The sequence below is a fragment of the Oncorhynchus nerka genome, linkage group LG25, assembly GCF_034236695.1.
Source record: "Oncorhynchus nerka isolate Pitt River linkage group LG25, Oner_Uvic_2.0, whole genome shotgun sequence".
Lineage (NCBI taxonomy): Eukaryota > Metazoa > Chordata > Actinopteri > Salmoniformes > Salmonidae > Oncorhynchus > Oncorhynchus nerka.
Window position 1 is genome coordinate 45907293 of NC_088420.1, and position 22721 is coordinate 45930013.

General features: G+C 45.1%; 1 protein-coding gene across 1 annotated transcript in view; it reads left to right on the forward strand.

The window, feature by feature from the left end:
* The window catches only part of LOC115109574 (SLIT-ROBO Rho GTPase-activating protein 1-like), a 164279-nt gene that overhangs the window by 125359 nt on the left and 16199 nt on the right, over positions 1–22721 (forward strand). The window contains 4 exon segments of the mRNA XM_029634604.2: positions 1106–1214; positions 1865–2089; positions 3815–3894; positions 20989–21169. Of these exon segments, the coding sequence (XP_029490464.2) occupies positions 1106–1214; positions 1865–2089; positions 3815–3894; positions 20989–21169 (595 nt within the window).

Sequence of the window (22721 nt, forward strand, 5' to 3'; positions counted from 1 at the left end):
GGTTTTAAGAACCGTGAGTATCCTTACTGATATTTATAACGGTTTTAAGAACCGTGAGTATCCTTACTGATATTTATAACGGTTTTAAGAACCGTGAGTATCCTTACTGATATTTATAACGGTTTTAAGAACCGTGAGTATCCTTACTGATATTTATAACGGTTTTAAGAACCGTGAGTATCCTTACTGATATTTATAACGGTTTTAAGAACCGTGAGTATCCTTACTGATATTTATAACGGTTTTAAGAACCGTGAGTATCCTTACTGATATTTGGAGCTGCTCGGAGCTTCATCTATGGTTAGTAAGTCTTTGTGAGGGCCCATGAGATTGTAGCCTGATTTAAGCATTCAATCTGGTTCAACCAGGCTATAGAGCAGGGGCCTGCAACAGGTGTGCCAAATCCAGCTCACAATTGATTTAATTGAGAGGGGGGGTTGTATTTTAGTTTTTGGTTAAAAAAAAAATGTTTAAAAAAGACCAGGAATAATTTAGAAAATCTGTTCCCAAGTACTCCCCCCCCCCCCAACAAAAAAAGAGAGCCATGGGATCGTGTCTCAATGTAATCAAGGTATGAATTATTGTTATTTTAAAATACGCAGTGCACAAATTATTATAATTATGTTCCGGCCCACCTGCTATAGAGAGTTGGGCCTTATTCTAATGGTCTCGCCCTTAATATTGTGCTTACAGCTGCAGGCACACTGGGTATCAATGAGTGAGTGGGCACATTCAGATGCATATCCGCCATTAAATATGCAGCCCTGCAAAGTGGCATGTCAGGCACATTTTAGAGAAGATCAGGGACGACGCACAGACAGATTGTCCCTGAATGTCACCCGATTCACTGTGACAGGAAGACTTTAATCAGCTTAATGGCTGATACGTTCGCGTGTGTGACACACACACACACACCACCTCGGATACATGTATTTTAAATAGCTTTATGCATACTAATAAGAAATATAGATCAAGCTAAAAACTGTTCAACCTGAATCTAAATCATTGTAACCTAAATGGCTCCGGTTTGTATTTACATGATGTGCAATAGTGAATGATTTAATACATCTCTCCCTCTCTCTCTCCCGCTCGATCGCTCTCTCAGGAATAGAGAACCTGTATGAAAGATCCCTGTACATCCGTAAGATCCTCCTGACCGCCGTGCCCAGGTCTGTCCTCATCGTGATGCGCTACCTCTTCTCCTTTCTCAACCAGTAAGTCCTCACCAACCAGTCCAGGGTCATATTCATTAGGCATCAAACGGAAGACAGTTGACTGCAAGGGACTTGTCCAATAGGAAACTCCACATTTTTGTTTTCCATTGTGTGCCCTAATGAATAATATAACCCAGGCATGTAAGTCGATCACCAAATAGCCCTAAACTTGAACCTTTTAAGATCATTGTAGAGTACACTCTGGTTTGAAACTGTATGCAGAGAGAGGGAGAGAAAATGATTAGCTCGCGTTAAGTTAGACGTGTCCACTAATAAGGAGTGACTGGAGAGATGTATTCCTTAGTAATTTACTCTACCTTAAAGGCTGTCATTGTTCATTTACTGTTTAGGTGATACAGAGAGGAGCATCATGACGCCGTGAACTCCTTTAGGTTATTTCAAGGTTTGAGAATTGATCACTACCCAGACAGTGAGAGGATACGCAGGCTGTCTGGTGCCTCGGCTGAAAATACAGCTGTACCACGGCTGAACTCATTCCTGTCTGTACACAAACAAATTAAAATGCTGTGTTTTGTGAACGGCAAAGTTGATCCACTGTCTTGTTGACAAGATTACGCCAACGTATCTTAACGTAAAGTCGATTGTTGTGTGTAAACCCTGTATCTTTCTATCTCACTATCCCCCCCCAGCCTGTCCCAGTACAGTGATGAGAACATGATGGACCCCTATAACCTGGCAATCTGCTTCGGCCCCACCCTCATGCCCACGCCCAACATTGAGGACCAGGTGTCATGCCAGGCGCACGTCAACGAGGTCATCAAGACGGTCATCATCCACCACGAGACCATCTTTCCCGACGCCAAGGAGCTGGACGGGCCCGTCTACGAGAAGTGCATGGCCGGGGGAGACTACTGGTGAGCTGAACATAGAAATGTAATTACTAGAACATAGACCTGAGCTTCGAAATATAACTACTAGAATGGACCTGGATGAGCCCGTTTACATTAAGTGCATAGCCGAGACTACTGGTGAGGTCAGGGTTCCCACTGATCGACATTATGAATTCCACGACTTTTCAATGTAATGTGTTAAATTCCCTGACTTTCCCTGTCTGAAATCAACATTTCCCTGATATTCCATAAGTTCCTTGACCTGTGGGACCCTGTGAGATGATTGAGTGAGCAGGGTCACCCGTTTATGAGGTCGGGGGTCATTCGTCAGTGAAACCCGATACGGGCAACTTGTGGTGATGTAATTTAGACGAGCTTCACAGATGTGCAAGGTGAGGTGTTGGCCGGGGAGCTCTTTACAAAGTCGTGGGTGTTTTTCTCATTCCCATCCTGTGATTGTAGTCTAACTCCGGCTCGCAGCCAAATGACCCCTTCATAAGGGACATAATGCTCCATGCTGCAGGTATGTACGCACGTGGTGTGGAGCCCGTCCAAGGGCCACAGCTGTCTCAATACATTATTAGCGAGAGTTAATGCAGCTAATTAGGCTAAATGATGAGGTGTCTTTGGTGAGAAAATATGACAAGGGAGCGAGCGCTTACTTTCCTGCGTTCGAGATCTTGAATCTTTCGGTATCTGCCTCGATGAGATGAGACGGACTAAACGATCACCGTAAAGACCCTTCATCGGGGTAGAGGAAAGGAGACAAGTCACTTGGCAAGGAAAGTAGTGGAGCACGTAGAACTATGTTCAAACAGAGCAGAGTAAAGTTCCCAAGCCAAATAGCTCCACAGCTGAGCAGCGAGAGGTTAGCGTCATCTACCCCCGAAGAGCACTAGCCGGTCCCACATCTGTTATTGCTGCATTGACAACTCCTTAGCTTTACATATCGGCCTTGACGAGGTACAGTCCATTAAAACAGACCAGAGTCAAGGCGCTCCACAGCTGTGAGGATGACAGCCTATCACTTGCTTCCTCTGATGAGCACGTCTCTCTCTCTGTTTCTCTCTCTCTCTGTTCCTTGGTGGAGTGTTAGCGTTAGCTCCGCCAGAGCTAATCACCCGTCACAGCCGTCAGGACGCCGTCCCTGACCGAGGCACATCAAACCCGTGGAGATTTTCTGTCTTCGCTTCCTCACCCAGTGGGTGATGCAAGGCGGGTGGCGGTGGTGTGTTACCCTGGGAAATGGCGCTAAGTGCCAGCCGGGGGTAATCTGTAGATGTAAGGGCCGTTAGTGCCAGGTTCATGCCACAGGGTTCCCGGGGACAACGTCTGAAAACAGATAATTCAAACCCAGGCTGTGTCATGGGAATACTGCCGATGCCCTCGATTTGTGCATATCAATAGTCGGTGGCTACCTCTTAATGTGGCTGTAGATGCATCTCAGCCGTCTAAAGTCCACTGCTTGCCTGCTCCCCTTCATCTACACTAAAAGTATTAGACGGACGAGATCTATATGAGGCGTACCACTTACCAGGTATTTGCTTTCACCAATCCAGTCCCATGTCACATCATTGCCGTAGAAGGAAAGGAGACGAGGAGGGGAATCCACTTCACACTATTAAAATACACCCATAGGTTGAAATGAAATTGAGTAGCTGGTACGGTTGTATCCATGGTAGCCGGACCCTGACCCTAACCTATAAACCCTGACCTCTGACCCCCCACCCCTCCCCCCCACACACACAGTGAGAGTCCCTACAGTGAGCATGGGGCCATTGAGGAGGTGGACAACGAGGGAGGGACAGAGACTCATACCAGCGAGGACGGTGAGTACCCTTGAAGCAGGCACCCTCGTAAGCCTATGATGTAATGACATACCAGATGTGAACATCATGGGAAAAGCGTACACTTTCTTAAACCCAGAGCACACTGGTCTGTGTGGATAATCCTGCCTTTCAGCCTGTTAAATGGAATGAACTTAAAGGGGCAGGGAACTGGACTCCAGAGATGTGGGTGTCTATTGATATTCAAATGATTTTTGCATCACCATCTCCCCATGGGACCTGGGTCACACGCTGGCAGCAGTACCCTCCCCTCCCAGGCCCCTGCTGCACCACCCCCCAGGCCCCTGCTGTACCCTCCCAGGCCCCTGCTGCACCCCCTCCCAGGCCCCTGCTGCACCCTCCCTCCCAGGCCCCTGCTACACCCCCCTCCCAGGCCCCTGCTGCCCCCCCCCCCTCCCAGGCCCCTGCTGCACCCCCTCTGGACCCCTTCGGGTTTAATTTTTTTGGGGTCAGCCCATAGAATTCTAAAGAACTCCTAATTCTATGGGTTGGCCACTCAAGTATCCCCAGCATATTTAACTACTTTTTTGCGAGTTCTCAATCTCTTGAACCTCTTGAACTCCAAACTGGAATGAGGAGTGATGAGGATGAATGATTGTTTCGATGTGAGAGTTGGTCTATACAACTTCAGACTTTCCAGACTAATAATAATAATACCATCTGTATTGTCCCTGCTTTTTAAATTACTTCACCATGTGTTCATATGATAGGCCTCACTCACACCAGCCTCAGAGACACAAGCAGCCCCCCCAGATGTCTGCTTGCTCTTCCACCTGGTCTCTGGTCTCAGACGGGGGGGGGGTGCAGTTTCTCTGTTCCAAATCAAACACACTGACTCACCCCCTCAGCGGACTACTAAAGGTTCAGGTGGCCTGAGTAGAAGTCCAGAAACCGGTCGTTTCTCAGGGAAACGTCACAGAAACCTGGTCAATTATGTTTCAAAAATGTTTTTGGGGAGGGCAGACAGTGTGGGCGGCAACTCTTTAAACCCAAACTTCCAAACCCGTTTCGTTTCCATGGTAATAATAAACACACACGTTAGTAGCCTAATCACAATAATATCCATTTATCATCCGTCTGTAGACAGAATTTATACAAGAGCTCCAGGATGGAAATGTAGGCCATAGTTCTCATTACATAGCTTTACTAGCACACCATCTTTCAGTCAGACACATTCATCCAGATGTCCATTCCAACTAATGAAGACACCTGGGTCGTGTTCATTCGGCTTCTAATGGACTATTTTTTTGCTGCAAAACATTTTTCCGTTAAATGCCCTAATGAATGACACCGGATAGTACAGACTAGGGCACGTAGGCTACCTCACAGTTTTCCATTCTAAAACTAGAACACACATTTTTAGCTATCCATTGCAAAGCTATTAATTAAGGACAAGCAAACCTTAGGTTCATATGGTTTCTAACCCGGGCTACCATGGTTTTTGTCCAAATATTGTCTCCCTGTCCGTTTGAGCGGAAGGCCTTTCTGACCCCTATTTTATCGTCATTCCCGGTGGGCCTATCAAGCCCGTTCACAGGCCTATTGTCCTTAGTTAGTGGTTGAAAATACTTTAGGATCTTACTCAGATTTACAGAATCATTGTGAATGATTTGTTTCTTTAGTGTTACCGTATGACAATGTACAGTTCTGCTGTATGACGTCAATGTTAGATCCTAGCTGTATTCAGGGGTTCGGGGATTAAGCTCTTGTTGAATCAGCCACCTCTGTAACTAGCCAATAAGGGTGAAGGGTGTAGCTGCAGCCCAATATGGCGACCAGAGTGTGAGTGTGTCTAAAGGAAAGGAGTGGGTGTGTCTAAAGGAAAGGAGTGGGTGTGTCTAAAGGAAAGGAGTGGGTGTGTCTAAAGCACTCTGCTCGATGGTTTCGATTGAGCTGTATTTAAAACAAAAAAATGTTTTGAATTATACCACGGACATCTGTTTTGAATCCAGAGGATGTCTGAATCGTATTTCACTGATTTACACAAATAATTGTACAATTTCAGTTTGAAAATGTACATATTTTTGTACTTTTTCGTGACATCCAATTGGTAGTTAGTCTTGTCCCATCGCTGCAACTCCCGTACAAACTCGGGAGAAGGTTGAGAGCCGTGCGTCGTGCGTCCTCCGAAACACGACCCTGCCAAGCCGCACTGCTTCTTGTCCCACCGCTTAACCCGGAAGCCAGCTGCACCAATCTGTCGGACGAAACACCGTACACCTGTCGACCTTGTCAGCATGCATTGCGCCTGGCCCACCACAGGAGTTGCTAGTGCGCGATGGGACGGGGACATCCCTGCCAGCCAAACCCTTCCCTAACCCGGACAACGCTGGGCCCATTGTGCGCCGCCTCATGGGTCTCCCGGTCGCGACACCGTGATACAGCTGCCCAGTGGGAAGCACCTCAGTTTGGCAGGCACGTCGATACAACACTGGTGCACTAGTCATTCGCACCGGCTTATCAACCCGTTCTGCAGCCCAATCAGCCCCGCAAAATCTTCAGTGGCAACAGTTAGCTGATTCGCTTTCCATACACCCACTCGCCCATACTTCGTTCACCATATTGGGCTGCATCTACCAATACTTGAAATAAGGCCAAGTGCCCTCCTCTTCCCTCCTCCTCCCTCTCCCTCTTTTCCATTCTTCTTCCCCTCCCCCTCAATCCCTCCTCCGCTTCCCCCTCAATCCCTTCTCCTCTTCAATGCAAATGTGTCTGTCCTCTTTACTCAGGATAGTGAGAGAGAGAGAAACTGAATAAGAAAAATAGAGAAAGTCATTCCACGTGTTGGTCTAAGTAGCTGTCCGGAAATTCCTTTGGCCGGGAGGCTCAGCCCCCGCTGGCGTGTGTCAGAGCCCATTTATTCTGATGGACTATACCTGAAGAGGCCACATTTACAGACCTGACACCAGCAACAACCCTCTGTCTGTGTGGTCATGTAAGGCAGAAGAAAATGGTTTACAACCTACTATGTCCCAAACATTGTAATTTCCCCGTGTCTGGTAACTCTTTCACATGCTACAGACAGAACTCATTCTTAATGAACCGCATCCCATCAGCTCCTGCAACACATTTCTGGCCGGCAATGACATGCATGACAACGCTGCATAATCTTTATTTAGACGGCCATTTCTCCCTCCCTGTCAATACATTGGTGTACCCTCTTCTGGTGATTTTTATCTCCGCGTGCTGTTTCATGTCAAACCCTGGTAGCTGAATGTTGGGACAGCCGTGGTTGGAGTAGTGCATTTTCTCTACCCAGTGTAGTATACACTGAAAAGGTCATTACTTTTCCTCTGAGAGAAACACACACACACACACACACACACACACACACATCTGTCTCTGATCAGCATGGTGTGTCCTGTTCTGTAGCCATGCTGTAGCCATGAATAAACAGGACCTTAGATTTATGTTTGTCTGGAGAGCGAGGGAACGAGAGAGAGTGGATTCATTGGGGCCTGCCTGGCTGCTGTTTTTCTGTCTCTTGCGTTATTGATTGTAGCCATATCTCACTCCCAAGGTTGCAGTCCCTATTCGCATGCATGCACATGAACACTGAGCAGAGCGAGCCATGGGGCTGTTCCACCTGGGGTGTAACGGCATCCTACCCTGTACGGCTGTTCATCTCAGTGTGTAAACATATCTGGAGTAGGGCTGTCAAACCATTCAAATAATTGAGTTAATGGCATTAGTTAATTGCGATTAATCACCACTTTTGAATTTGCTCAAATTTGGCCCTAAAGAAATATTTTTCCATTTAAAAAGCAGTGCATTGAGTTAGACATGCTATGCTTTGATTGTAAGGGACGGAAACACAATTAACTACATCAGAATGGTTTAATAGCATTTTCACCATAAACAACACCAAAGTCACTAACATAGGGAGCATTTATAGCTGTAGCTATGTTTCAGCAGTTCTACTCCCTCTTATCAATGTTTCAGCAGTTCTACTCCCTCTTATCAATGTTTGAGCAGTCCTACTCCCTCTTATCAATGTTTGAGCAGTCCTACTCCCTCTTATCAATGTTTGAGCAGTCCTACTCCCTCTTATCAATGTTTCAGCAGTCCTACTCCCTCTTATCAATGTTTCAGCAGTCCTACTCCCTCTTATCAATGTTTCTGCAGTCCTACTCCCTGTTATCAATGTTTCAGCAGTCCTACTCCCTCTTATCAATGTTTCAGTAGTCCTACTCCCTCTTATCAATGTTTCATCAGTTCTACTCCCTCTTATCAATGTTTCAGTAGGCCTACTCCCTCTTATCAATGTTTCATCAGTTCTACTCCCTCTTATCAATGTTTCAGCAGTCCTACTCCCTCTTATCAATGTTTCAGCAGTCCTACTCCCTCTTATCAATGTTTCAGTAGTCCTACTCCCTCTTATCAATGTTTCATCAGTTCTACTCCCTCTTATCAATGTTTCAGTAGGCCTACTCCCTCTTATCAATGTTTCATCAGTTCTACTCCCTCTTATCAATGTTTCAGCAGTCCTACTCCCTCTTATCAATGTTTCAGCAGTCCTACTCCCACTGATTCCAAGATGGCGTAGCAGTCAGATGTATTTGTCCTGTCGTGTCCCTTGTATATATCGTTTTAAATCTTTTTTGTCGCATATCCTTTAAAATATTTTGCTAAACCTCAACATCTAAATACTCTCCTGCAACCCGCCTCACCCAATGTGGCATAGATCTGCTTTTTTCCCTAAAGTATTTATATTTACTTCGGATCTGGAATCCCTCAACTGAAGCTAGCCAGCTAACTACCAGCTATCGGTCGGCAAACCATTGCCAACGGTCATCAGCTAACCTTAGCTCGGAAAGCTCTCGCCAGTTCGAACAACGTGACTCTAACCAGAGCATAACGGACCTGTTATTTTTATCCCCGGATTCCTACAGCAAACTGAACATTTTCATCTGGATCTTCACAACTAAATAACTGCAATCCCGGATGACTACTCCTGGCTAGCGTCTCCATCCCAGAGCAAGCACCAATTAGCTTGAAGCTAGCCCGGCCAGGGCTCCTGTGCTACCACCGAAGTATACTCCCGGGCTACCACCGAAGTATACTCCTGGGATACAATATCCGGACCCCTTCTACAGCCGGTACGGGGCATGGAACCCTGCAGATCCCCTACGACTGGAATACCGACATAATCTGCCCGAGGACTCCAACAGGTCCCTCAGGCGCGACACCCGCTGAAGGCCCAAGCTAACCAGCTAGGCCTGCTAGCTACCTAGAGCTACTTGGAACCCTACTAATTCCACGACTGGTCTATCGACGTCACCGCACGAAGAGACAAAAAAAAATCAATGTTTCAGCAGGCCTACTCACTCTTATCAATGTTTCAGCAGGCCTCCTCCTGTTATCAATGTTTCAGCAGGCCCTCCTCCCTGTTATCAATGTTTCAGCAGGCCTCCTCCCTGTTATCAATGTTTCAGCAGGCCTCCTCCCTGTTACCAATGTTTCAGCAGGCCCTCCTCCCTGTTATCAATGTTTCAGCAGGCCTCCTCCCTGTTATCAATGTTTCAGCAGGCCTCCTCCCTGTTATCAATGTTTCACCAGGCCTCCTCCCTGTTATCAATGTTTCACCAGGCCTCCTCCCTGTTATCAATGTTTCAGCAGGCCCTCCTCCCTGTTACCAATGTTTCAGCAGGCCCTCCTCCCTGTTATCAATGTTTCACCAGGCCTCCTCCCTGTTATCAATGTTTCACCAGGCCTCCTCCCTGTTATCAATGTTTCACCAGGCCTCCTCCCTGTTACCAATGTTTCAGCAAGCCTCCTCCCTGTTACCAATGTTTCAGCAGGCCCTCCTCCCTGTTACCAATGTTTCAGCAGCCCTCCTCCCTGTTATCAATGTTTCAGCAGGCCTCCTCCCTGTTATCAATGTTTCAGCAGGCCTCCTCCCTGTTATCAATGTTTCACCAGGCCTCCTCCCACACCCCTGTTATCCCCAATGTTTCACCAGGCCTCCTCCCTGTTACACCCAATGTTTCACACACCCCCTCCTCCTGTTATCAATGTTTCAGTCCAGGCCTCCTCCCTGTTATCAATGTTTCACCAGGCCTCCTCCCTGTTACATCAATGTTTCAGGGGAGCAAGCCTCCTCCCTGTTACCAAGGTGGGGTTTGTTTCGGAAGGTGGTGATTGCCCTCCTCCCTGTTACCAATGTTTCAGCAGGTGCCGTTCCCTCACAGCCCGCAGGCAAGCAGGTGGAGGGAGCGGAGGAGCAGTCAACTGGAAGTCTTGTGGAGGGAGCGGAGGCCTCCTCCCTGTTATCAATGTTTCAGCAGGCCTCCTCCCTGTTATCAATGTTTCAGCAGGCCTCCTCCCTGTTATCAATGTTTCGGAGGACCAGGCCTCCTCCCTGTTATCAATGTTTTCAGCAGGCCCAGCCTCCCTGTTATCAATGTTTCAGTGCCTGGATTAGGACCTCCTCCCTGTTATCAATGTTTAGAGCATGCCTCCTCCCTGTTATCAATGTTCTTGAAGTGTTTTCACTTGGACACAGCTCTCTCAAACTCCCTCCCTCCCACACCCTCTCTTTCTCTCCCACATATCCCTCCCTCCCACACCTCTCTTTCTCTCACAATGATAGGAGAGACACAGAGCCTGACTCTCTAGAACACACACCCAGTGGTGAGAGCTCTTTCTCTCACACCTGGTAGGAGCCCTCTCTTTCTCTCACACACCCTGACACACCCTCTCTTTCTAGAAGGATCTCAGCACACCCTCTCTTTCTCTCAGTTGAATGACAGTCTTGAACCCTGACTCTTTCTCATTCTGAGAGAGATAGCGGGACACCCTCTCTTTCTCTGGTCAGTTGTTGACCCTCTAGGTTTTTTCAGAAGGGGTCTCACACACCCTCTCTTTCTCTCACACACCCTCTCTTTCTCTCACACACCCTCTCTTTCTCTCACACACCCTCTCTCCCACTCCCATTGACTATGATATTGATTACTGCATTGTTGGGAAAGAGCAAGAAGGGCATTTCACTGTACTAGTGCTTGTGACAATAAAAATGTGAAACTTGAAACACACACCCTCTCTCACATACACACATGTACCTATGGAGAGAGAGAGATGTCCTATATTGATCTCAGAGCTGTCACCTTTATTAAATCAGACAGACTAAATTCCTGCTTGTCACATCTCATTGACAACACGCCTGTCATTCCCCAGGAGGGAGAGGGGGAGAGAACCGAGATACATGTGGAATCACTGTCCTCGCTCCACTGCTTCCCTCCCCAGGATGCTCACCAGGGAATGGTACCGAGTTGTTCCGGTTAAAAGAATATCATGGTGTCTTTTCACACATGCTCAGGTTCCTGCTATCTCAGCTCTATGGTGCTTCTCCAGTGACATTCTTCCTATTGATGAGGCTGTGGCAGAGGAGCAGCAAAAGTGAATGTCAGTGTCCAGGGACCCACTGTCTGGTTTAATGGGTTCTGGTGGTTGGATGTTCTGGGGGGTGGATGGTGGATGGCATTACTTAATTAGAGGGGGGATAAAAGAATATGAGCTATTTTTGGCTTTGTTTGTTTCTTTGCTGTGCTGTCATTAGTCAGGAGTTTGGCATGGGTCTCCTAAGAGGAGCAGTGTTTTCCATACCAGTGTTTCTCCACTTTATTAACTTCTTTGGTATAGGGGGAGGTGTTTTGACGTCCGGATGAAAAGCGTGCCCAAAGTAAACTTAGCCAGAAATGGTAGTTTTTCTAGGTGGCTCCCATTTTGGCTGTAGTGTTTCCAAGCGCGTGAATGAGAGCGTGTTCTTTGGTATTTTTCTCCAGTAAAGACAATAACGATTCTCAGTCTTAAAATGTATAGTTTATTTGCGTATTAGGGTACCTAAGGTTTGATTATAAACTTTGATTGACTTGTTTGGATAAGTTTATTGGTAACGTTTGGGATGCATTTTGAAGGAGGCAAACAGAGTGGATTAATGACTGATGCGCGCCAGCTAAACTGAGTTTTTATGGATATAAAGGACATTATTGAACAAAAGGACCATTTGTAATGTAACTGGGACCTTTTGGAGTGCCAACAGAAGAAGATCTTAAAAGGTAAGGCATATACACTGCTCCAAAAATAAAGGGAACACTAAAATAACACATCCTAGATCTGAATTAATTAAATATTCTTATTAAATACTTTTTCTTTACATAGTTGAATGTGCTGACAACAAAATCACACAAAAATGATCAATGGAAATTAAATGTATCAACCCATGAAGGTCTGAATTTGGAGTCACACTCAAAATTAAAGTGGAAAACCACACTTCAGGCTGATCCAAAAACAAGTCAAAATGAGGCTCAGTAGTGTGTGTGGCCTCCACGTGACTGTATGACCTCCCTACAACGCCTGGGCATGCTCCTGATGAGGTAGCGGATGGTCTCCTGAGGGATCTCCTCCCAGACCTGGACTAAAGCATCTGCCAACTCCTGAACAGTCTGTGGTGCAACGTGGCATTGGTGGATGGAGCGAGACATGATGTCCCAGATGTCCTCAATTGGATTCAGGTCTGGGGAACGGGCAGGCCAGTCCTTAGCATCAATGCCTTCCTCTTGCAGGAACTGCTGACACACTCCAGCCACATGAGGTCTAGCATTGTCTTGCATTAGGAGGAACCCAGGGCCAACCGCACCAGCATATGGTCTCACAAGGGGTCTGAGGATCTCATCTCGGTACCTAATGGCAGTCAGGCTACCTCTGGCGAGCACATGGAGGGCTGTGCGCCTCCCCAAAGAAATGCCACCCCACACCATGACTGACCCACCGCCAAACCGGTCATGCTGGAGGATGTTGCAGGCAGCAGAACGTTCTCCACGGCGTCTCCAGACTGTCACGTCTGTCACATGTGCTCAGTGTGAACCTGCTTTCATCTGTGAAGAGCACAGGGCGCCAGTGGCGAATTTGCCAATCTTGGTGTTCTCTGGCAAATGCCAAATGTCCTGCACGGTGTTGGGCTGTAAGCACAACCCCCACCTGTGGATGTCGGGCCCTCATACCACCCTCATGGAGTCTGTTTCTGACCGTTTGAGCAGATACATGCACATTTGTGGCCTGCTGGATGTCATTTTGCAGGGCTCTGGCAGTGCTTCTCCTGCTCCTCCTTGCACAAAGGCGGAGGTAGCGGTCCTGCTGCTGGGTTGTTGCCCTCCTACGGCCTCCTCCACGTCTCCTGATGTACTGGCCTGTCTCCAGGTAGCGCCTCCATGCTCTGGACACTACGCTGACACACAGCAAACCTTCTTGCCACAGCTCGCATTGATGTGCCATCCTGGATGAGCTGCATTACCTGAGCCACTTGTGTGGGTTGTAGACTCCGTCTCGTGCTACCACTAGAGTGAAAGCACCGCCAGCATTCAAAAGTGACCAAAACATCAGCCAGGAAGCATAGGAACTGAGAAGTGGTCTGTGTTCACCACCTGCAGAACCACTCCTTTATTGGGGGTGTCTTGCTAATTGCCTATAATTTCCACCTGTTGTCTATTCCATTTGCACAACAGCATGTGACATTTATTGTCAATCAGTGTTGCTTCCCAAGTGGACAGTTTGATTTCACAGAAGTGTGATTGACTTGGTGTTACATTGTGTTGTTTAAGTGTTCCCTTTATTTTTTTGAGCAGTGTATTATATCGCTATTTCTGACTTTCGTGTCGCAACTCCCTGGCTGTCTTCAGATACAGTGAGGGGAAAAATTATTTGATCCCCTGCTGATTTTGTACGTTTGCCCACTGACAAAGAAATTATCAGTCTATAATTTTAATGGTAGGTTTATTTGAACAGTGAGAGACAGAAAAAACAAAAAAATCCAGAAAAACGCATGTCAACATTTTTATAAATTAATTAGCATTTTAATGAGGGAAATAAGCATTTGACCCCTCTGCAAAACATGACTTGGTACTTGGTGTCAAAACCCTTGTTGGCAATCACAGATGTCAGACATTTCTTGTAGTTGGCCACCAGGTTTGCACACATCTCAGGAGGGATTTTGTCCCACTCCTCTTTGCAGATCTTCTCCAAGTCATTAAGGTTGCGAGGCTGACGTTTGGCAACTCGAACATTCAGCTCCCTCTACAGATTTTCTATGGGATTAAGATCTGGAGACTGGCCAGGCCACACCAGGACCTTAATTTGCTTCTTCTTGAGCCATTCCTTTGTTGCCTTGGCCATGTGTTTTGGGTCATTGTCATGCTGGAATACCCATCCACGACCCATTTTCAATGCCCTGGCTGAGGTTCTCACCCAAGATTTGACGGTACATGGCCCCGTCCATCGTCCCTTTGATGCGGTGAAGTTGTCCTGTCCCCTTAGCAGAAAAACACCCCCAAAGCATAATGTTTCCACCTCCATGTTTGACGGTGGGGGATGGTGTTCTTGGGGTCATAGGCAGCATTCCTCCTCCTCCAAACACGGCGAGTTGAATTGATGCCAAAGAGCTCATTTTGGTCTCATCTGACCACAACACTTTCACCCAGTTGTCTGAATCATTCGGATGTTCATTGGCAAACGCATGTATATGTGCTTTCTTGGGCAGGGGGACCTTGCGGGCGCTGCAGGATTTCAGTCCTTCATGGCGTAGTGTGTTACCAATTGTTTTTTGGTGACTATGTTCCCAGCTGCCTTGATCATTGACAAGATCCTCTCGTGTAGTTCTGGGCTGATTCTTCACCATTCTCATGAATCTTGCAACTCCACAAGGTGAGATATTGCATGGAGCCCCAGGCCAAGGGAGATTGACAGTTCTTTTGTGTTTCTTCCATATGCGAATAATCACACCAACTGTTGTCACCTTCTCACCAAGCTGCTTGGCGATGGTCTTGTAGCCCATTCCAATACTTATTTTCCACCATAATTTGCAAATAAATTCATAAAAAATCCTACAATGTGATTTTCTGGATTTTTTTTCTCTTTTTGTCTGTCATAGTTGAAGTGTACCTATGATGAAAATTACAGGCCTCTCATCTTTTTAAGTTGTAGAACTTGCACAATTGGTGGCTGACTAAATACTTTTTTGCCCCACTGTATGCATCTTCTAGTGATTTATTGATAGGAGAGGTCAGTCCCGCCTCTCGGTAGGCTACCTGTGTTATGTTTGTGCGTTGTGGTTGGCTGCGGTCTAATTTATTTTCACGGAGGAGGGAGACCATGATGCTTCTTCATTGTTTTCTGTGAGGGAATTTACATGTACCTTGTAAGTGGTAAAGATGAGTTGAAATCCACAAAAGTATTGTTTTGTGGCTTTTTTATTTAAAAAATCTAATGAGTGTTTTATATGCCTTTCTACAGACTTGGAGTTGGGGGGCATAGGCTATATACGAACAGCTTGTGTTGACTTGTTTAATGGTTCCCAAACTGTGGGCAGGGTACACGTGGTGCCTTAAACTCAGTCCAGCTTTGTAATAGTAGAATGCACAAGGTGCCATTTCGAAATTGGGTAGTACATCATCAGTTCCTCTTGTCATGCTAGTCAATGCATACCTTCGAGAGATATTTATAACTTGTAAGAAATGTCCAGATCAACTAGCCAATGTCAGCCAACATTTTTAGCTAGGTTTTTTTAGCCCATAGATTGTTGTAATGTTTGAATCACTCAAATATGACATGAATAGATATGACAAGTATAGAATTGCAGGTAATGGGCTAGAAAACTCCTTTGCTATTCATAAATCATACATAAATCAAACCAATACTTTTGGTCCTGTAATATTTGGGGTGGTTATGTACAAAAAGTGCTCTAATTTCTAAACTGTCCACTGAATATGGATGAAAATACCCTCAATTAAAGTGGGAAGTCTGCACTTTAACCTCCTCCTCGTAGGTTCATTTCAAATCCAGACTTTTGGAGCAGAGACAAAATAATAAAAAATGCTTCGCTGTCCCAATAATTGTGGAGGGCACTGTTTATGACATTATTAAAGATATTGATATTGGCCTAATGATTCAATTAAAGTGTTGACAATGGAATAGTGAACTGTTTGTTTTCTGTGTAGCAAAGCCTGTGTTTAGCGCCTGCTTTGTTCTTCAATCATACCTGTATGTCTATTCATGGGAGCTTGACTTTGTATAAAAATGGTGGTGCACAATCTGGCGGGGGGTCCGGGGATCCTCCCCCTGTACATTTTAAAATAAATTTTCCTGCAGTTCTATAATTCTCAACAGGGAATCCATGTTCACTTGACAGAACACAACCTTTTTCTTAGGTTTTTGCCACAATAAACAAATGACAAAGTATCACATTTGTTTCTTTATAGCAGCAGAGACCATAAAATACAGAATTCGAAGAACAATTCAAAACGTGCAGTAAAACTGTAAATATGACTTGAATCTAGATCCCCTACAAAAATACAAATAATAATAATTGTGGTTACCCGTGAGTCAAAATTCTTTTAATGTGTATTTTTCCATATATAGACAAATCCTATGTGTTTTAATCAACTACATGCACTGAACTTGTCTGATGCTTTAAGCGCACTGATTGATTAAATAAGACACACAAATGACTAGAGGGAGCCCGACTGCAATTCATTTGATTGTGCCAGTCTGTAAAAAGAAGAATGACAGCGAGTGACTGAGTAACACCCATGGTCTCTCCTCCCTGCTACAGCGACCAACACAGAACATCAACAGTGTTTATTGCACTGTCTGTGTGTTGCTGCAACATAATTGGCCGTTTCTGACTGAAAAGTTCTGTTACCGAAATCCCTAATTAGTTCATGAAAAACATTCCCTCTTCCCTTAACTCTTTACGTGACACGTATGCATCGCATGCATGTGACCAAGAAGGCCTGACCTATAGCATGTCATAAACACACCAATAAATGAGTTATAACAAACTCCAAACACCATAACACATGTGACCGCAAAATGCAATGCAGACGACTTGACACAAACTCAAAATGGGAACTGGTTGCTCATGCGTTAAAGGGGAAGTCAAATCTGCGGAATAAATTTGACTAATTGTGGAAAATGCTGGAGATAAAGAAGGGGTGGTAAGGAGGAAGCACTGCATGCATATTATGTGTCCCAAACAGGTGCTGTTTTTCTGACTGTTTGGAACAATGTAAATAACCCAAAATAAATAAGGGCACCAGATAGTCTGTTGTAAGGTTGTTTTTTTGTGTGTATTTTTTGTAACGCCTTTCTTACAGCAAACACTAAAAACTGCTGCATTGCATTGGTGAAATGGAACGATTTATTACGCTAATTATTCAAGGGCCGCTTTATTTTATTTTACAACTAAAATGCTCGGTTGTTTTTTAAATTAGGAATGACTCGTATTCTGTGTGATGACATGAATGCATCAATGAATGATTGATACAGTAGCCTATATAAGTATTAAAACAGGCCTAAGTAAGACTAAACAGGATGCGCTCTTAAGCCTACAGCTCGACGGTGGTTACACAAGGCTGCTTTATACCTAAGCCTACTAATGATGATGACGTTACTTATTATTATAATGATGGTCATTATAGTAATAATAACAATAAGGAGATTAATAATTTATTATTATAAATGTAATAGTAGTTCCTCACAATGTAATAGTAGTTCCTCACAATGTAATAGTAGTTCCTCACAATTTGGAACAGTGTAAACAACACTAAATCAATTATAAGTAATACCAGAGAGGTTTATCAAACGAAGAAAAACAAGTGTGACGCCTTCATTAAAGCATAGCAAAGATTAAGATTTAATGGTTTATCCTACATGTTGTGGTTGCGTGAGGCTTGGTGCTTTTGGAATATTAAACAAATACATATACAGGCAACAGAAGCAGGATGCGTCACACCCTGACCTTAGAGAGGCTTTTTATGTCTCTATTTGTTTTGGTCAGGGTGGGTATTCTATGTTCTTTATTTCTATGTTTTGTGTTTCTATGTTTTGGCCGGGTATGGTTCTCAATCAGGGATAGCTGTCTATCGTTGTCTCTGATTGGGAATCATACTTAGGCAGCCTGTTTTGCCACTTTAGGTTGTGGGATGTTGTTTTTTGTTAGCTCTGTGTAGCCTACGGAACGTGACGTTCGTTGTTCTTTTGTTTGGCGTTCAGATTTAATAAAGAATCATGACTACGCTGCACTTTGGTCCACTTCTTCCGAGCGTTACAGGATGTCTTATTTCTGTAGATATGTGCCCGACCGGCTTGATTCGGTCTTATGTAGCAAAATTTGAAATGTTTTTTTTTTACATTGGATAAAAGTAGAGACTGAGGTAGAAAATGGTATGTCATACACTACAGTTGAGGAGTAATGGGAAAGTAATTCTGCTTTGAAAGTTGATCAACTTGTATCCTCACTTTTGAGAAAATGGCCTTTGAATGTTTTGGTATCTAGTGAGGAGCTCTTTGTCTACACTCATTCAGCATCGTTCACACCCTCTTAAGCTTTAGCCCCACCCATCTTTTTAAGCGTTGATCCGAGCGTTCGGTCCTAACAACAGTAGTCAATCACCCAAGCTAATTGGCTAGCTTGCTAGCTACTTCCAGACACAAATGAGAGAACATCTCACTCTGACCATTTTACTTGCCCTAGCCGAGCTGGTTAGGCTGTTTTTATGTTATCCAGAGCATTGGTGACTGCAACTGTGCTCCTGGCAAACAATAAAATAAAAAAATTGGGGCCAAAGCTTACTGACACCAGCTGTATTCAACGGGTGTTGAGCGTTTGTAAATTCGTCAGTAATTCTACGCCAGAGCAAATTTACCAGTTATGTCTATCAACAGCTGTCGCAGTGAACATTCTATTGAAATGGATACTTGCATATTGGAGTCTTTTGTTAAGACATGTAGCTAGCTAGCTAAACAATTAACCATAATCCCAACTCATGACGTTACTACCCTTCATGAATTTTCAGGTAGCTAACCAACCTGGTTTAATGTTATCTAGCTAACATTAGGCTTTAACTAACAAAGCAAATGGTTCTGAAATAAGAATAATATTACTACACAGATCATACACGTAACATTAGCTAGCTAACAGTACACTTTAACTTGAAATGAAAACGACTTTCTGAGAAAATTAGAAACGTGTAATAATTGAAAATGTAGCTAGCATGGATGGACCTCTGTCATGGATGCCGTGGTTGCCCTTATTTTAAAGATTTAATCCGGAGACAGGTGTTTTCTCCATCTCTTTAGCTATTATATTCTAATTCCACTGATTTCAAAACTCGGTCCACCAGAAAGTAGAGAGCAACACTTATGCAGTTCTACTACGCAATATATATATTTTTAACTGCATTAGACAGGATTACCTACATATACTGACTAGCTCAAATAGACAGAAGCGTGCTACATGGCAGACCAATCCAAACTCATCTCTCGGCATGTCCAGCCCACTCATTATCTCAGCCAATCATGGCGAGCGGGAAGGTTGCTCCCTTTTTCTGTGGCTAAAACACCTAGGCTCGTAATTTAACAATTTTATTCATATTTACAGATGGCATATACGTTTGTTATTAAGGCACATGAAAGTTCACATGTTCCAGAAGGCATTTCTGCCAAAAAATGCATTTTGATTAAAAATGTTTTAAAAAGTTTACGTTCAAATGGCTCTTCTGTGAAGTAGTGATGCTTGACATACTCCTAGTTTCCTGAAACGAGTCACCATATAAGGAGGATTTATAAAGCCAGGCACATTTAATAGTTAGGCTATTGATTATAGATACATTTTACCGCTAGTTAAAGTCACAGCTGATTTTACCAATCTGTGAGGTAAAGTCGTTAAAGTGTTCAATCATTTAGCTGTGTATTTCGGATGGAATCTACACAGAATGTACCAGAGAATGCCACCAAAAAAGAGCTCGTTCTGCATTTTATTTGATGACAGTGTTTCTATTGTTGACCTTAAAATTGACATCTTGGACATCCCATGCCAAATCTCCATAGATATGTGTGATAGCTTGTAGTTTGGATACGTTTTCTCTGGTGTGTAGTAGTTTAACCTCAGTACTGAGTAGAGTAGATGTCCCTGCACTAAGCACTATAAATATCCCTGTTCAGGGCCTTCAGGGCCTGTTGTCCTGGCTCCTCTGTGTTTAGCTCGGTTGTTATTGACACTGACTAAAATAGGCTAACTGACTGCTACCTTCAATCATAGATCAACAATACCATACCAATTTGTGACATAATTCAGACATGCATAACTGTGACATACATACTACATAATACTGACATACACTGTACAAACACATGCACTGTACAAAACATATCCCTTTTGCCCTCAGAACAGCCTCAATTGGTCAGAGTGTGGACTCTGAAAGGGGTGAAAATCATTCTACAGGGATTCTGGCCCATGTTTACTCCAATGCTTCCCACAGTTGTGTCAAGATTGGCTGGATGTGCTTCGGGTGGTGGACCTTTCCTGACATACACACATAAAGCTGTTGAGTGTGAAAAACCCAGAAGCATTGCAGTTCTTGACACACTCAAAACGCTGCGCTGTCTGTCTTTGTCTAGTAGGGAGATGCTCTGATGAATGTCTTGTCATCTCTGCATCTTGTCTTTGGTATTCGAAGTCTGGCACATGCCCAGGGATTTCAGTCTCAAGCAGCACTCTTGTCCTGACTGAGCTCGCATGCATGCATGGGCTCCCGAGTGGCGCAGAGGTCTGAGGCACTACATCTCAGTGCAAGAGGCGTCACTACAGTCCCTGGTTTGAATCCAGGCTGTATCACATCCGGCCGTGATTGGGAGTCCCATAGGGCGGCGCACAATTGGCCCAGCGTCGTCCGGGTTTGGCCGGGGTAGGCCTTCATTGTAAATAAGAATTAGTTCTTAACTGACTTGCTTAGTTAAATAAAGGTTAAATAAATAAATACAAAAACACTACCATACCCCATTCAAAGGCACTGAAGTATTTTGTCACCCATGTCTCAAGGCTTAAAAATGATTCTTTAACCTGTCTCCTCCCCTTCATTAACACTGATTTGAAGTGGATTTAACAAGTGACATGGTTTTGTACACTCAGTGTATAATTGCCAGAGTGATCGACAATCTCCGTGATGACAAAGTTTCCTGGTACTTTATCAGCCGTTAGTTTGACACCCCTGATCGTGTGCTGCTCCTCCTCGTCTCCTGCAGAAAGTGAGCCCATCGAAGCGATCGCCAAGTTTGACTACGTGGGACGCTCGGCCCGCGAGCTGTCCTTCAAGAAGGGCGCCTCCCTGCTGCTGTACCAGCGGGCATCGGACGACTGGTGGGAGGGCCGGCACAACGGCATCGACGGCCTGGTGCCTCACCAGTACATTGTGGTGCAGGACATGTGAGTATGCAGCCAAACGCACAGCTTCTAGAGCTACTATCACATACAGTATGTTACACTCATGTTCTTATTCCATTCCAGACATCAATGGACTGGTATTATCCATCAATCTGGTGACATGACAATATGTTGAATTAAATCTATTATTTTTCCAAAGACTGTACAATCCAGACAGTTTTGCACAGGAATTGTTAGTGGGGCAGGATTTGTAGTTGCACAACATTACGATATGTCACAATCCTTGAAGTCTAGACTCCTATTCCCTTACCAATACGTTCGACTGTCGATTAGTGACTCTTGCATGCAGTAAATGTGTCTACATTCTTGAGGAGGACTCCTCAGTACAGCAGTATAACCGCCCTCCTGCATAACTGACCAATCAGTTAATAAATCAATCACGTTGTACTGCATTTTGTATTGTATTTTTACTCTTAAAACAGAGGAAACCCAACCTCCCTTAATCCCATTTAGGGTCCTTTTTCATAGTGAAAGTGCCGTCACCCGTCCATATTTAATGTTCTCTCTCTGGATTAATCACTGCACTGTCCCCGTCTTGGTGGTCAAGTCCTCCCTGACACTGACTTTGAGGGGCCTTGGCCAAGGCTCTGGGGCTGTGTGAAGCAGGGCCCTGGGCTGCAGGCCTCCGTCCGTCTTTCCCGGGTGTCTTCTAGGGGTCCTTAACTACCCCGTCTGTCATCCTCATCCCCACCTGGAGCACCTCTCCTCCCCTGGGAACCGTCCCTCCTCCCCTGGGAACCATCCCTCCTGCCCCGGGAACCGTCCCTCCGCCCCAGCAACAGTTGCTGCCTAATGGGATGGATCTAAATCCTCATTAAGAGGGCAAGATGGTCAGATGGCCCCTCCTCCCTCAGTGCTGCGGGTCCTTTTCCAGCTGTCCCTCTGATGGCTGTTTTCTTAGTTAATGGAACGGCCCAGAGAACTTCCTGCCATGTGTCCCGTAACATAGCATAATGTACTAGAGGGCTCCGAGACACACGGCCCCATCAAAGGGCCCAGAATAAAGTGATGTCTGGGAGATATCTCGCCCTATCTCTGTCTCTGTTTAGCAGCCAGGGTATCCTCTTTCAGAGCTGCGCTGTGGGGCCTGGGGAACTCTAAGGCACGACTGAGCAAATTCACAGCATGGTGTGTACTGTCTGAGTACAGTAAGATATAGCTTTGCGTATCAGATGGCTGGGCCACGGTCATCCTTCTTGTGATATGTGCACTGCAGCATGCGTGGTTTATCAGCCAGTCCATTAGTCACCCCTCCACCAGACTCTGTGGCTAGTAAGCAGGTCTGATGGCTGCCACCTGACAGGAACGGGCATCAATTGCAGTGTCTGCAGCTAGCGCTCAGCTCCGCTAAGTCACACAGGCAGCCCACTGAGATAAACCAGACAGCTGGCACTGGTCAAGCTGCCTGGCAGTCCTGGACACACCATGACTAATGGCATGCTAATAGATGCAGGCCTATGAGTCAACATGAACCTGGAGGAGAGGCTAGTTAGGTATGATTGACTAAGCTCCTTTGTAGCTCAGTTGGATAGAG